Here is a 16846-nt window from a genome sequence, read left to right on the forward strand (position 1 = left end):
CTGTACTTGTTTTGAACATGAATTAACCCAGTTAGTGCTGATGCTTTATTTTAGTAAGACTTCAGCAGTTCCTATCCAGAGGCAACTTCTTGAGCAGACAGGATTTAGGTCAGGGAAAGGAGATGAGTGTGCACAGCCACCAAGAGAGTAATGTTGGCCAGTACCCTATGGTGTTTGGGGGTGCTTCCAGTCTCTGTACCTGGGGTCATGGGATGGAGTCTAGATATCAGACTTGTTGGGACATCCTCAATTTCTAGTTGCTCCTTGTGTCTTTACAGATAGACCCCAACCCACAATGTCTTCATAGCTCATGCCAGGCAGACCTTTCTAACAGCCAGGACTAGGTTTAAATCTCAAGGTTTTCTTTAATGTCACGCCAGCTTTGTCCACAACTACCTTCCACACTGAGCTGCAATGCACTGGTTATAAGTTAATCACAACTGCCTTGTGGAGTTTAATGAGTAAAATTCAGGTATCCTTGTTATTAGACACTTACGTTTGTAATTACCAGGATTGGTGTTAAGTCTTGGAGATGCAGGATGAGCTAAGACAACCCATGTCCTCAGATCATGCTGCTGGAATTGTAAAGACAGATGTGTAACTAAAACACAAGTACATGAAGTCCATTTGTGCAGAGTGTAGCGGTGTGTGTGTGTGCACTACAGTCAGAGGCAAGGGAGCAGGCACTTGGCAACACTCTCAGGAAGGGGTTTAGAGAACAGGGTGTGTTTGTGCTGGGTTTACCCGAGGAGTAGGCAGCCTCGAGGCTGAGGGCTGTAGGGTGCTGTGGTGGTGGGAGCTAAGACTAGGTGGTCTGCTAAAGTTAAGCTGAGTTCAGTGCAAGTAGGAGCCGAAAACCAAGGGAAGGGTGTAATCAGGTCGCTCTAGCTACCACATGAGGCATGAACTGTGGACGACCAAACCCATCCTGTGGTTATTGAAGTGGGCTATAAAATATAGTAACTGGCCAGGGCTTGGAGAGTCACAGAGAGGCAGAGGAGGTTGGGTCGCACATTTTAAAAATGGACAATGTAGGTAGAGAGGGCAAAGGAAGGATTTCTGACTTGAACAGTTGGCTGGGTGCTTGTGCTATTTTCTGAGATAGGGAACCTAAAAAAAAAAAAAAATTGAATGGTATGGCCACCAGTTTTGGACTTGGTACAACAGAGACACACAAAACCCCAAAAGGAAACTAAGCCAGAAATAGGAATGGGGACCTCAGGTCAATACAGAGATGGTGGTGATGTGCTGGGAGCAGCTACTTCCAGCCAGGAAGGAGTGGAGAGGAGCAGAGAGAGAACACTTAAGTGGTGAGAAGAAAAAGACTGGAACTGGAGCGTTAAGGAGGAGGGTGGGTGAGGGAGCAGGTGGCAGGAGGTGCATGGAGGTGGGCCAGGCCCTTCGATGCTGTCCTGTGATTCAGAGCGGGAGCACGTCGCTCCGTTGGTCTGTACCCAGTGGCAGGGTGGGTCTGTTGGCGCTCGGGAAATGTTATAATCTGCATGACTGCAGATGACTCAAAGCCTTGCTCAATTGTTTGAAGGCTAGGGGCCTTGGCGTCTCTCCATTTTGATGTTTTCTGGAGATTAACTGTTGAAAGCTGAAAGGGCCCCAGGGTTTGCGTGTGGCCTGGTCCTGCCTATGGATTGATGGAGTTTAGAGGCCTAGGCAAGGCCCCAGAGCCCCGCCCCCAGCTTCCCTGCTTCCTGCACCCATCCTGCCTGCATACCCGAGCCAGCCTCATTGCTGGCAGAGGCTGGGGTGTGGACACTGCAACGGTGAGTGCCTGTTCCCAGGTCTGACTGGTCCAGCATTGGGACAGAGTCCATGGGGGTTGAGGAGGGCCCTGTGTAAGGAGGAGACAGTCCAGGTGGGCAACAGAATGGGTGAGATGGGTGGTTGTGGAGGGGACGGCTTGGTGAACAATCAAAAATGTTCTCACTCAGAAGTCAGCTGTTTGTGTTAGAACCTCTGGACACCACCAAGAGCACCCCCACGCCATTTTAGAGATGAGGAAAGTGAGGCTTGGTGAGGGAGGCAAGCTGGGCTTCCCAGGCCAAGCTGGTGGTTTCCACCCCGGGAAAGTTCATGATCCTTCACAGCTGGTATTTGTCTCCCTGCTTCACCTTCTGCAGGAGAAGGAAGATCAGCCAGTCCCTGATGGGAACTGAGTTCTGCTGTGGGGTTCACTCCTCTGTAAACAGCCCCCCTCTGGTCTCTCAGAGAGACTGGTCCTTTCCTTAATGGAAGAGGGGCAGAAGAGGAGAAAGAAAAGGGACATCTGGAGTATGGTAAATTTCCTAGGGCAGACACACTTTTACTGTGTTTGGTCCATGACTTCACAAGTTGGTGGTTTAAATGTCGTTTGAGGCCTTGCGGCCTGTATCCCTGAGCTCTACAGACACACTTGTGAACCAACAGTGAGGCAGGTAATGACACCAGGAAGGCTGCAAGGCCAGTTCCTGCTGACCATGGCATGGGGGCAGGTCCTGGTGGCTGTACCAGGAGAGGAAGGTACTGAGTGGACTTCTCTAAACCTCAGCCTTAGCAGCTGCAGACAAGCCAGTCTCTGTACTACAGGCCTGTTCAGTGAATGAGCTTAGGCTGACACTAAGGAAATTCAGCACTAATAGTCTCCTTGCCTCTGTCAGCCAAACCCCAGGGGGAGTCACATGGCTCTGTTTCTTCAATAGAGCTCTTTCTGCCACCCTTTTAGTGAACAAAAATAGTGTGCTCAGGTATGTAGCAAGACGCAGGGTTGGGTGCTCCGAAGCTGGCTGGGTTGGGGGCACCATATCACTGTGGGATCTGGCTGAGAAGCTGAACCTGTGGGTGCGTTTGGCTTCTGCTGCTTGTCCCTGGCAGGGGAGCTGTGTGCTAGGGGGCCTACTGGGAACCATATGTCTGCAGAGAGGCCTGCCCTTCAGCAGCAGTGCTGGCAGTGCTCTCCTAGCCTGTGCTGCAGGGCTTGCGAGTAGGTGCCATCTCCTTGGAGGGATGACCCTGTTTACACTTTCTGAATCACAGCTGGGGTTGAGAGAGGGAAAACAGCACTCTGTGGGGGTTGAAGCCCGGTTCTAGTACTCCAGTCTTGAACTTGAGGTAGAGAGACGGAGCCTTTGCAGTTCGGAAATGCGGGCTCTCAGGGTTCCTTTCTGTACCTGCTCCAAAGCCGCTTCTTCCCTGTGTTCCTGTGACTTCCTTGCACTGCCGTGGCCTCATTCATACCTGAGCCTAACTACCTCACCTTCCCGCTTGCTTTGTTAGGTCTGAGAGAAGGGAGAGGAGGAAGTCCGTGGGAGGAATGGAGCGGAGTGGACGGCTGTGAAAGTAGTGGGCAGCGGTGACTTTATTCCGGGAATGCGGGGAGGGGGCCCCCCGCCGCCGGCCCCGGGGCGCAGCATCTCTGCACCCGGGGCCGGTGGTGTCTCCGGGAACACGGGGAGTGGAGACTGGCGCGCTGGCCGGTGCTGGCCGCTGGAATCTGGCGGTCTCTCTCGGGCGAACTCTCTCTCTGGCGAACTCTCTCGGACACGAGGCGTGGGGGAATCTAAATAGCCTAAGCTTAGGGCAGCACCCTAAGGCCATTAGAGATGCACAGGTATCTCATTGGCGCACAGATTCTTAAGGATGGGGATATAGGGTTACAATCAAGTCCATAGGGGGCAGGAGGGGAGGAGTTTAGCTGCAGCCTTTTCTGATTAGTGTTCCATCTGGGCCAACAACTCTTTCAGCTTTCAGTCCTTGTGTGCCTATATCTCCTTCAGGACTGTGTGTCAAATTTCATTTCATGCATCACCGAAACCCATTTATTGGATAGGCCAGTGCTGAATAAATGTTTGAAAATAACCACCAAGTCTAGTGGACTTGCATTCCCTTGGACTTATCAGCAAGCAAGCTAAATACCTGTGGTGGCGGGTGGGGAGATGCAGCCTGTTGCTCCTAAGTGTGGCAGAGCTGTGTTGAAAGGATGCAGAGCTGTCTGTCAGGGTCTCCAGGCTTCCCAAATGCACTGAGAGAGCCCAGAAGTCAGAGCAAATCCCTAGTAGAGCAGAGTAAGCTGGCTTTTGCATACTGAAGCAGAAATGTTTATCACTCACGTGCATTTGAATCACACACCTGTCAGAAATCCAGGATGTTTTCGAGGAGTGTAAAGGCACAGCCCTTGTTCTAGGCTCTAGAATCTCCTGTTTACCATAGGTCGGAGAGAGCTGTGGCTTACCTCCTAAGTGTTCTGTGAACTGTAATCCAGAAATGTGTAATTTTGTTACCTTAAAAACTTGGACATGGGACTGTGAGGTTTTCCCCCTGGGCTTGGGACTCTAAGGCATCAGTTTCGTTGTTCAGTCCTATGAGACCGAGTAGTGTTTGAGTAGTATGATTATAAGACCTCTTCCATCCCAACTCGAAGATGGCAGAGCAGTTCCTCCATTCCTGAAATGCATGGCTGGAGCTCCTCCTCTTTACTGTACCCTAATACGCAGGCTCCAGGTTCCTTTTCAAGTATTTTCTTGACGACCCCATATCTGGAAGTTCTTTCTTATTTTTTAACTCATACCTGAGCTTCCCAGGCTGCCCTCAGTGCCAGCCTGGCCTACTCTTCTCCCCAAAGTTATCCCACCCAGTCATTTCCTCCCACCTCACTGCAGTGCACCCCTCAGCTGCTTCCCTCACAGTGACATGGATTTGTACACAGACCTTTGCTTGATCTTTGGAGAATCCTAGCCAAATTCTGGAGCTCCTGAGGATTCTCCTACCCAGTTGAGTCTGAGGTTGGCAACCCACCCTTACACCCATTAATGGTCCGCAATGTCTGGAGCACAGAATCAAGCTAGCACTGGGAGGGAGGAGAGCCAGGTGTTGGAAGCAGTTATCTGGAGAAGCTGAATAGACCCCTGCTGTTGTTACATAGGTGGGATGTTTCCAGGGTTCCCGCACAGGGGATGAGTCTTCCTAGCAAAGCACCCAGGCTAGGCTAAAAACAAGAGTGGATTCCAGTGGGCCTTCCTGAAATTCCGTTGCCCGGTAGAGTCCCTTGCCCTTTGTGCACACCTTTCCGCAGCATCCTCTGAAGCAGACACCCACCGGGTCCCCCTTGACAGACACTGCTGCAATTCTGTTTGCACACTGGCATTGTGCAGTGGCCATTTTCACTTCAGAAATTTGTTTTCTCAATTTTATGTAATACCTCTGGTTTAGTTATTTTTTTGTGACCTGTTTCTATAATGAGTTAAAAATAAAGCTCCTCCCAGTTGGGAGAAGTATACAGAGATTGCCTGTGTAAAGAGGAGCGAAGCCTAGCTGGACACTAGCTGGGGCCTTGGTGAATAGGATGCAGTCCTTGTTTCTCAGAGATTTTCAAAGGAAAGAAGAAAAACAGAGCAGCAAAACTAGTTTCCTCTGAGAAAGCTGCACCTAGCCAGGGAGGTCAGCTCTAAGCTAAGCCACTTGGGTAGTGAAAGACAGGCATCAGGAAAGAAAAGAATGAGCAATTATTCTGCCACCAGGAGGTCACTGCAGGCTGGCTGCCACCGCCTAGGGCTGGGAAGGAGCACAAGAGGAGCCCTGAGAAGGCTGTTGCATCCCTGGACTGGTGCCTAACTCCCGGTGAGCCCCTTGGGTGAACTGCTGGTGTAGTAGGGAGCCCTGGGTGTGGCAAGTGTCCTGCAGTCCTGTCCAACCTGGTCTCCCCCACTGTAGCCCCTCCTCCCCTAGCCTCTGGGCCACCTTCCCCACTGCCTCAGCCTTGCCTGGCAGATCTGAGCCGCCCTGTGGGAACAGTAACATCCTCCTTCCTCTCCATCTCCAGAATGTCTTTCCTCCAGGACCCAAGCTTTTTTGCTATGGGGGTGTGGTCCATTGGTGCCGGAGCCCTGGGGGCTGCTGCCCTGGCGCTGCTCTTGGCCAACACAGACGTGTTTCTGTCCAAATCCCAAGAAGCCACTCTGGAATATCTGGAGGACGTGGACCTGAAAACACTAGAGAAGGGTAAGTAGTGACCCCGCTGTTCTCAGTACTTTTCCACTGCTCCAGGGTACTGGGTTACTTACTCTTTTTAAACTAGCTCTTTATTTTTTGAAAAGGCAACATAACAGTATTAAGGAAATTATAATAACACTTTGTAAATTACATTGCTCCATTACTATAACATAATCATTGTTTTTATTTTGGCCTATTCTTTTCCGTGTATACATATTATTATATGGTTGTGATCTTGGTATAAATTGCTGTCTTATCTTTTTCTTTTCAACATCATTTTTCACTCTATTGTCTCTCTAACAGTAATTGTAAATAACTTAGTAATACTAGATGATGTTGTAACGTCACTTAATAAGGTAGGCCTTCCCCAGAGTGTTCCAATGAAATCCAGGCTTGTGGTATCTTCCTAAAAAAAGGAGCCCCTGAGTTCAAGAAGTCTGAGACACACACTTGTTCATTTTCATGTTCCTGATGTTCAGTGTGAGGTCTGGCACCCAGTGGATCTGGTTGCTACTGATGGGGTGCAGTCAGCCCCCTCTCCAGTCTGGCACTGTAGTTCAGGCCTATCTGCCTCCCCTGGAGATCCACCCAGAATTCCCCAGAGGGTGTAAAGCCACACACACACTCATGGTCGCCCTGCATCCTCACTGGCCATCTGAAGTATGCAGGCTATAACTCAGTGGGCTTGGTCATATCCAGGTATACACTGGGGCTCGCAGGCTGAGGGTATCCAGGTTAGCACCCAGGAGGAAGCCACTGTGCTGCTCCCTGAGGGCACTTAGCTAACAAGGGCAAAGGCATGATTGTATGGAAGGCTAGTAAGGTGCAAAGAAGCCTGTTGAGCTTTGTTCAGCCCAGGCTTTTCAGTCTCCCTTCAGTTACAGTTTCTCTCTCTCCCTCCTTCCTTTCTTGTTCACATAACATCCTATAGGACATGGATGCATCAGAGATAGAAATTAGGGTTCATATTTATTAAGCCCTCACAAACTGTTCGACCAGACTCTGATGAGTGTGTTTATATTCATCCTTTGATGCTCCCTGCAACTCAGAGTGGGATTACCCCATACCTGCTTTTTACAAATGGACCTAAGAGGAAAAGAGTGGCTTCCTTTTCCCAGGACCCAGCTAGAGTCAGGCTCCTAGCAACCTCTGAAGCAGACTTGGGCTGCAATATTTCCTCACTGTACATCATCTGGCTGGCTTTATTAGTAATAGTGTAATTAGCATGCTTAAGTTACATTACCTTTTTGTCCCTTGAATACATTCTTAGGAACGGAGTAAGTTCAGAGTACAGAGCTTTGAGTCCAAGCCGTGTTTGTGTTGCATAGGGTTGTTACAGTATCCCATGATGCCAGCATAAAAGGATTTATGACTGAGCTGGAAATACTGCAGTTTGGAGGACTGAAGTTTGAAAGTAGATTTGGGGGGAGGGACCTTTTGAGCATGCAGTCCACTCCTTAAGCCTTATCCCGCTCCTTGGGAAGATGCACAGTTTAGTCCTCTGCCAGGCCTCATTTCTGACCTTGCTCAGGATTTGAGGCAGGGCTGGGAGGAGAGGATGTTGTTTTCCATTTCTTCTCCCTTAGAACCAAGAACTTTCAAAGCAAAGGAGCTATGGGAGAAGAATGGAGCTGTGATTATGGCTGTGCGGAGGCCAGGCTGTTTCCTCTGCCGTGAGGTAAGTGCTTTTGAGAATCTGTTCAGAGCAGAGGATTCCAACAGATGGGGCTTTCAGTTTCCATGCTGCAGGCCCTCCTTGCCCTTCATTCAGCTACAGGCTGTTCTCTTTTATTTGCACCAGTTATTTCTTAGCATAGGCTCTGTTCCTGTTCTGTAACCCTTGCCACCTCTGACTGGGGCTGGCAACACATCTGAGTTCCCTGGTGCTTCCAAGCCTTTCACCTTGTGTTGTTTCAGTGTCTGTCCCAGACTACTTCCACCTGCCCCAGGGTATCAGTGAGGTCCAATGCCATGGTCCTGGCATCAGCATGAAACTCACCTATGAAATGGGGACTGGGCTGCTACTGATAGGGTGTGGGTAACCCCCAATTGTAATGGGGCTGCAGCATGAGCAGATGCTGTTTAAGGCCACACTTTAGAACAGATCTGCCTGTCCGTGGCCTGGGAAGCCACCAAGTCCCACCTGGGTATCTGAGTACTCCACACTCCATCGTGACTGCCCTTCTGACTCACTGCCCCTCTCACAGGGTTGGGGTGCCCATCATGCTGATGGCATGGTGCACTGGCAGGAGAGCCAGGAGAGCATTGTTGCTCACTAAGGAGTCTCCTGGTTGGCCCATCGCTACCTGTGCAGGAAGTGAGGAAACCTATGAAAAGAAGGCACCTTGTGTCAGAGGGGACTTGTCACTTTGTGATAAGCAAGCTGAGGGCCATTGTGGTTTGGTAGACTGCCCACTCAGGAGCTGAAGTGTCAAGTTCTCAGATGGCTGCCTCGTGTGGAAGAAAGCTGAGAAAGGCAGAGCTCCTGTCCCGGCAGCAGCCTAGCTTCCCAGACCCTAGCTTCAGCCTCGCCCAGGTTCCTATCCAGATTCCACAGGTCATCTCCCACTCCAAAGGGTCCCCTCTGTAGCCTGGCTGTCTCTCCTGTTCATGTGTGAGAAATCCGCCTACTCACATAGCACATCTACACCTGTTTCCTTGGTTGTCCCTCACCATATCTCCCGGAAATTTGACTTCTCATTACATTTCCCTTTTCACAGAGGCAGCAGTGGTGTGGAGGTTGGAAGACAGCTGCACTGCCAAAGAGGTGTATCAGCTTCCTGTTGCTGCTGTAGCCACATCAGAGTGGCCACTAGCGCAGGGCCCTTAAACAACACAGTTATTGTCCAACCCTGGGTAGCATGCAATTACATTCCTCCTGGAGGCTGTGGTGGAGGATGCATTGCGTTGCCTTCTCCAGTCTCTGCAGGCTGCCAGAATTCCTTAGCTTATGGCCTGTTGCTCTGTTTTCTAACTCAGTGATGGTTGGTCAAGTCATCCCCATGTTATAATCCTATGATACTAACTTGTCCGCCTCCCTCCTTCACATTTTAAGAGTCCTGGTGATTACATTGGGCCTGGCAAGATAACCAGGAGAATCTGTGTGTCTGGCTGGCTGGCTGGCTGGTTGGCTGTGTGTGTGTCTGCGCATACAAGTGCTGGATTTGAACTCAAGGTATTGGGTCTGTTAAGCACTCTGTACTCCTAAACCAATGCCCCGACCCACAGGACAATCTTTTTACTAATCAGCAGCCTAAATTTCATCTCAGGCTTCATTCCCCCTTGTTATGCCACAGAATATGTTCATGCTTCCAGGGAATTAGGCTGTAGGTATGTTTGGAGGCTCACTACTCTGCCCACCACTACAGCAGAGTTTAAACTTGGGGCTTTTCATTGCAGGTCTGTAGTGCCTGGAGACACCAATATGGAAACCTGTTTGACTTGATCTCTTGAGACAGTGAAACTCAGGGGGTTCCAAAAACAACACTTACTGCTAATTGCATCCTGTTTTCCTCTGTGCTGGTCCTTGCTGTGGTACATCATTGTATAAAAACAGTTTTCAGGATGGTGGCTGGGTGGCAAGGTGGTAGTCTGAGTTCCTGGGAGAAGCCCAAGGAGAAGGTGCATGACTCAATTTCCACTTCATGGCTTTTCACAGGGAAATACCCAGGATGAAGAGCACAGAAAAAGCAAGGGAAACTTAATCTTCCACAGATGGTCTTTGACCATATCAAACACTGCTGTCACTGCTCTAGGGAAAAACTGCCAGGCCCTAAAACTCTTGATAAATGCATTATAATTAATTCTCCTGTGCCTGTTATCCTATCTTCCCTATTTTAGAAAGTAATGAAAACTTAATTCTAGTTGCCAGTATAGAGCAGCATGTTTGTTGTTGGAGATGAGCAGGCTCCTTTTTAAAGGATTTCCTGCTGATTCTTTTAATTCTGACACCTAATGTGAAAAAGAAATTTGTTAGGCTGAAGCCTCTCTGTCACTCCTGTGATTGTTATTCATCCGCACACAGTTCCCAGGGACGTCCATACCATACTGCTCAACTGCACTGTATGCATTGTTCAGCTTCAGATCATTCTGCCTGATATCTGTACCCTCTCTGTATCCAGCCTTGTGCCAGGCACCGAAGCTCTAAGAAATGGAACACTTAGTTTCTGACTGTGGGGGCACATTAGGGATTCAGCAACAACATTCAGCTTAACAGTGACATCTGGACCTAGCAAAAAACCACCAAGCAGGGAAGATAGACACACAGACAGAGCTTCCCTGTACAAACATCTTTCTAGACCAGAGAGGCCTCCCCGAGAGTCAGGTTTGAGCTGGAAAGAGATGGAGGATTGCAGCAGATGTGAGGGGCCCCAGTACAGCAGTGTGGGGTTTGGTCATGTGGTCTGTGTGGTATCTGTCTGTGGGTCCATTGCCAGTTCAGCCTAGCACAGTGCTGGGGGCGAAGGACCTGTTGGGATGCAGCCTCCCAGTCGCAGCTGCTCCCAGGCTGTTGTTGGGACTCAGAACAGGAGCCAGCTCTACTTTCCACCCCAGGAAAGACAGGAAACCTGCACGGAGGAGGGTGCCTGACACAGACTGGCAGCTGGAGCCCGCTGGGACAGGTGCAGCCTTGGCTCCGCGGTCTGAACCATCTAGCCTTTTGTTGCTGCTGTTCCTCTCCCCACAGCACCAGCCATCCTCTGGCCAATCAGGGTGAGAATACATTGTTGACCCCAGAGCCCCGGGACTTCATGGCCCTGAACTTGAACCCCTCTTGTCCTGCAGGAGGCTGCAGACCTGTCCTCCCTGAAACCCCAGCTGGATGCATTGGGTGTCCCCCTCTATGCCGTGGTGAAGGAGCAGGTCGGAACTGAAGTGGAGGACTTCCAGCCTTATTTCAAGGGAGAAATCTTCCTGGATGCTCAGGTGCATATGCTGTGATTGGTGAGGGCTGTCTCAGCTGTGGAGAGTTGGGGGGCTCAGGTCATGTCTTGCTGGAGATGTGTGCTGGTCGTCCCGTTGCTGCCTTGCAGGGGCTTCCCAACCATCAACACAGGCTGTCCTCTTAATTATCTCTGAATTCTCTCCCTGCAGCATGCCCCAGGAGGGTGGGAAGTAGATAAAACTCTGTCAGGTGCCCAACATGCAGGTGGGAATCCTTGGAAGAGACTGGAGGAATGCAGAAGCTCTCTCCCCAGACAAAGGGCTGGGGCCCGCTTATATTAACTCTCAATGGGTGGTGCAAAACTGGCTGGTGACAGTGGAACAGGAGTGATGTTTTTATCTAGGAATTGGAATGCCTTTGTCGAGAGTGGGAAGGAAAGGCAGGGAGTCTGTTTGGGGTCTGGAGCACTGTAGGAAGAAGATTGATAAAATGTCATTTTATGGTCTTGTGGCCACGTTGGACCTCCACCACGGTGAGGGGCAAATTAATGTGACTAAACACCTATCAGTAAGAAATAAGAGGCAGGAACTGTAGCTCAGTGTGAGGGTGCTTGCCTAGTGTGTATGATGCTCTGAAGTGCTGCACAATAATCATAACAGTAATGCCAGTAATCCCACAGGCATGGTTATAAACACTTACAATCCCAGCTGCTTAGGAGACTGAGATGAGATCATAGGTTCAAGACCAGCCTCGGCAAGATAATGAGACCTTATCTCAAAAAATAAAAAGGGATCTGAACGTGTATCAGTGCTCCCTGGGTGCCATCAAGAACCACAGAACACAAAACAGTGAGAAGACAGAGTTGCTTCCCTCAGTCAGGCCTGCCTCAGGTCAGAAGTGGAACTCATGGCTGGGGATGTAGCTCAGTGGTGGAGCACTTGCCTGGCATATGTGAGGCAAGCGCATGCACATGCACACACATATGCACAGTTTCTGAAGAAGAAGCTGCATCTGGCAGGAGTTTCTGTCTGCAGGCAATTGAGAGTGGTCCTGGCAGGGTGAGCAAACGACTTGACCCAGCAGGATGGGGGCTTTGCCTGCTCTCAGATGTCCTGCCTGGAACCTGGCCCTCTGGGCAAGGAAGCATACAGGCTGCCCATGGGGCTTCTTTCTTGCTTTTCAGAAAAAGTTCTACGGTCCACAGAGACGGAAGCTGCTGTTCATGGGATTCATGCGTCTGGGCGTGTGGTGCAACTTCTTCCGGGCCTGGAATGGAGGCTTCTCTGGAAATCTGAAGGGCGAAGGGGTCATCCTTGGGGGAGTTTTTGTGGTGGGATCAGGAAAACAGGTAAATTCTCAGTGTTCTTCTTGTGGGTCAGTGGGGGTGTCGAGGGCTGACTTTCCCTGCTCAGGGCCTCCTGGCCTTCCTTTTAGGACCAGGAAGCATGAAGAGGGGAAGGGAAGGCAGATGTCATACTATAGTCAGAAGCAGCGTGACCACATTGCAAATACAGGTCTTGGGACCTGGAGAGCTGAGTGACAGCACTGAGGAGCACAGCTCCACGGTGGCACTTAAGGCTTGGACCTAGGCCTTCTGACTTTAGGTTCTGTCTTCTGGGCGTGAACCAAAGCGTCATTTGTACTCTCTTTATGAGTTATTCTTTTAGTGCTTTTCCAAGCCATGATGGAGAAAGCCAAGAGGAAAGAAGGAAAAAAACAGGCCTGATGGGGCAAGTAGCAAGGGGGATACACACTTTCCCCTGTGAGGGGCTTGGTGCTGGGGTGGAGCCTGGAGAGGTGCAGAGAGACCATGGTGAGGCTGGGTCCTAAAGACCCAGAGTCAACCTGGGGACATGGGAGGAAGAGATGGAGGAGAACATTGAGGTCATGGTGGGCCCCTGAGCAGGGGCGTGTGTCCCCTGTAGATGGTGTGGGGCAGTGCCATCCATGCATGAAGATGAACAGCAGGGGCAGGGCAGAGCGAGGGCAGGTAGGGCAGGGGGACAGCCTGCGACTGGCGGCCTAACTTCAGGCCAGTCTGTCAACCTTGCTTGTGACACAGCTCAGAAAGAAAAGAAAGTTTTTCTCTATGTGGCAGGACAAAATGATCTGCAGCATTGGATCTCACCACCAATGTTGATAATTGCTCTTTTCCCAATTTAAAAGATCTGAAACTGAGAATAGAAGCCATTGGATAAGCTTATTTCTGATCTCTTTCTTTTCTATTTTGCTTTGATAACTGTATTTGCTTCTGTTAGAATTTGCAGTTGAACAGTGTGTAATTTAATGAAACCTGTTTGCTCATTTGATGGTAAACAGATAAAAATATCAGTGGTAGTGACTGTGGGAGCATGACTGCCTGTCTGCCCAGGAGCCCACACAGGAAGTTGGGTCCTCCGCGGCCAGTCTGGGATGTCAAGAACTCTTGTCCCCATCTACCTAGAAGGCAGTGAGCCTAGAGATAGGAAACCAGTCATACAGACACAGCAAGGAGGAGTATGATGGAAATGAAACTTGAAGTGAAATGCAAATTTCACTGCCCCTTCCCTCTGGCTCTGCCTCCCCTGGCCTCTGCAGCAGGGTTTGGTACACCTGCCAGTCTCTTCTTGCTTCAGAGTGACTCACCTGGTGCTCACAGCCCAGTGGCACATTCCTGCGTTGCCAGGTGTGATGTTTGAGTTTGTTGGTGTCCCTTGAGCTCCTGGCTTTCCTCAGCCCCAGGGAAGGCTTACGAGGCTGGCTGAGCACCAGGACTTACCTGCCAGGTGCTGCCCGTGGGGATACTGGGTATCCATCATTGTTCATGTTCATGCTTTTGTTTTTGTTTTTGATGATAATAATCTATAAGGCATACTTAAAGAAGTAGAGAGAAATGTACTGCAGAAAATTTGAAAATAGCAATGTGATGGTGAGGTCATCCTGCAAGTTCAGCCACCGTGGGCAGCCCACTGGGACAGAGCTGAGTGGCTTTAGCTTTGTCTCATTTTCAGAAGATAAAGTATTATCGAAGCAAAATTTTTTCCTATTAGTAATGTGTCTTGCACGTTTCTCCATGTCGTTATATATTCTTCCTCAGTATGCTGCTGTTATGCTTTATTGAGCAAGCAAATATGATTTCCTGATCTGCCTGTAGTCACCATCACAGGTTATTTTTTTAAGTCTTTATAGATAATGACAATGTATTTACAGTTTTTTAAAATTAAATATAAGATGAGTTTTCAAATGTTATGGGTTGGGCCGGGGATTTAGCTCAGCGGCATAAGTGCCTGCCTTGCAAGTGTGCAGCCCTGAGTTCAATCCCCGCTACCGATTAATTAAAAAACAAAAAGTCAAATGTTATGAGTTAGAGATATTTTTATCAAGCACTTCTTAGCACTCATCTCAAGCTATTATATCATATCATATCATCATATCATCTTATATGGTGTGGTAGTTTAGGGTAACTTTGGGGTATCCTGTACCTCAGTGTGTTTTCCTTCACGATAAAAAGAATGGCTCACAGTTTCTCAGGAAGACTGAAGAAAGGCATTGGCTTTCCTTCTCAGCTGGTCATTCAACACCTGCCAGAGTCTCACCTCTCGAGTTCTGCTTCTTTGAGTCTTCCTGTGTTAACTTCATTCTGTGGTCTTCAGCTGCAGCATCCCTTTACCTCTCTCACTTCCTGTGTCCATCCTGCTGCCTCCTCCTGTGCTTCCTGGTCTGTGAAGCCTTCCCTAACCCCTTTGTCTGGCTTCAGCTGCGTGTGCAGTTCAAGTGCTGTGAAGTGGCTTCCCTAGGAGAAAGGACCCAGGGCAGGTGCCCGGCCTGGTGCAGCTCTGTGTCCTCTCCTCAGGCATAGGGCTGTACAGACAGCTGGCACTCAGTGGCTCTCTTATGAATGAGGACTGATGTTCCCTTCCATTTCTTTTCAGGGTATTCTTCTTGAGCACCGAGAAAAAGAATTTGGAGACAAAGTAAACCCACTTTCTGTTCTGGAAGCTGCCAAGAAGGTCAAACCCAGGAGTTTAGCCTCAGAGAACCAGTGATCCATGAAGGGGGCCAGCTCACTCATGCACCACATTTTCATTGTGGATTATTAATGAATTATGTTGTTTTCCAGTTTAGGCCCCTAAGGCAAAATAGGCCCCAAAATAAGACTGAAAAAAATCTAAGAGACTAGTGAAGAAGAGATCTAGAAAATAGAAGGCTTAAAGTTGACAGCTGCACCTCACTATAAATGTGTGTTTGAGTACCTTTACTTGAAATTTTTATTTTCATATCTTCAAGTATTAAGAAAAGTTGGGACTAGGAGTGCAACTCATTAGTAAAGCACTTGTGTAGCATACTTGAGCCCTGGCTTCAACCCCAAGCATCTCACACACACACACACAAAAAAAAAATAGAAATAAAATCTAAGGGTGGAGGATATAGCTTAGCAGCACAGCACATGCCTAGCAAGCGTGAGGTCTTGAGTTCAATTCCCAGAACCAAAAAATAAAATACAATTTAAAATCTAAGAAAAGATGGTGATGATTGAATTAAAGATTGTAGAATTAAGGGTTTTGGCTTGAGAACTTTCTTTTAATGACTCAACATGTCAGTGCTCATACAAAGCAATTTAGGGCTGTTGGGTGGTTTGATAAAGGTAAATATAAAGTGAAATCTCTTGTCTTATTGTCTTTCATTCTAGCCTCAGATTTATATTTCTACAAGTAATTATTCTGACTTTAATAAAATTATACAACAGAAAACATCTGTGTACACAAATTTTTCTGACAAAACTAATAATGAAAATACTTACCATAAATTGGCTGAAACTCAAAAGTTACCATTCTCCTCTTGTGGAGCATGATGGGTGGCTCTCATTAGAATAATGGAGCAGTTTTGAAAATGATTGGAGATTCATCCTGTCATTCATGCTGGTGATTCTGCTGTCTTTCTTGGAGGAATGATTTTGGTATTTAAAATTGGTAACTGCTTTTATGCTGGCCTTTCAGTGTAATTTGCTAAATTGACAGGAGAAAGGACGTAGAAATGATGAAACATCTTGTTTCATTAACTTGTACTTGAGTTTTGAGTCTTTTTTTTTTTTTTTTTTTGTCTTTTTCCTTTTTCCTTTTTATCGGTACCAGGGATCAAACTCACAACTGCCTGCTTGCAAAGCAGGCGCTTATGCCGCTGAGCTAAATCCCCAGCCCCTGTGCTTGAGTTTTGTCCTGTGAGTAACCAGGGAGTCTCCACCAAGATACTCTGAGCCCCAGGCCCATAGGAGGAAAGGAGCTTGAATAGAGAAGGCCAGAGTCAGGCTAGGAGAGCTGGGAACTGCAGTGTGGTTGCGCTAGGAGCATGTTGTCCTGGCCTGTACCAGGCCTGGGTCTGACTGACGGTGGTGGTAGCTGAGGAGAATGCACAAACCCATGCCCATCTAGATTGGCCCATTTTCGAGATACCTCAGGGCCTGCACAGGTGGATGGGACATCCTCTCCCTGGACTCCTGTTGCTAACAAGTAACTGGCAAATGGTTCTCTGGTGTCCAGCTGACACCTGATGCCTGAAGGCAGTTCTCTTCCAATTACAGAAGAGCCAGGTCGTATATGTGGTCTCCTGTTGGTGTGGTCATGAGGAGGACCACTGAGGGTGGGCTCAATTTCTAATTTACTGACCTTAGAGCACTGACCTCAAAATTCCCTCATTTGTAAGATGGATGTGAAAATTCTGCCCTACCATTCAGAACTGTTCATTAAAAGTCACTGAGAATGATAAATATTACAAGACAATGCTTGTCCAGCTTTTAAGTGTGTGCAGATCACCTTATCTTACTAAAATGGAGATCATTGAAGATGGGCAGATCCCCTTGATGAACAGTAGTGACAAGTCAGTGTCGAACTGAGGCAGCTTTAAATCTGCAGAAATGATTGAGGCTTTAAATGCCATCCACCATTGGGAAGTGAAAGGACTGGCTCAAACAGGGTCCAAAAAGTAGAAGAGTGCGGAAAGTGGGGT

General features: G+C 48.6%; 1 protein-coding gene across 3 annotated transcripts in view; it reads left to right on the top strand.

Moving 5' to 3' along the window:
* Nucleotides 1-15594, top strand: part of Prxl2a (peroxiredoxin like 2A) — an 18325-nt gene extending 2731 nt beyond the window's left edge. For all 3 annotated transcript variants that reach the window (XM_005002062.4, XM_003466089.5, XM_063233695.1), the window contains 6 exons: nt 5508-5607; nt 5810-5988; nt 7566-7657; nt 10765-10905; nt 12048-12212; nt 14776-15594. In XM_005002062.4, the coding sequence (XP_005002119.2) occupies nt 5811-5988; nt 7566-7657; nt 10765-10905; nt 12048-12212; nt 14776-14889 (690 nt within the window). In that variant the 5' untranslated portion in view covers nt 5508-5607; nt 5810 and the 3' untranslated portion in view covers nt 14890-15594. The remainder of the gene's footprint in view (nt 1-5507; nt 5608-5809; nt 5989-7565; nt 7658-10764; nt 10906-12047; nt 12213-14775) is intronic.
* Nucleotides 15595-16846: the final 1252 nt, after the last annotated feature.

The sequence above is a fragment of the Cavia porcellus genome, unplaced genomic scaffold (assembly GCF_034190915.1).
Source record: "Cavia porcellus strain 051 isolate PalLab524CR breed Dunkin Hartley unplaced genomic scaffold, mCavPor4.1 scaffold_23, whole genome shotgun sequence".
In the NCBI taxonomy this organism is placed as follows: domain Eukaryota; kingdom Metazoa; phylum Chordata; class Mammalia; order Rodentia; family Caviidae; genus Cavia; species Cavia porcellus.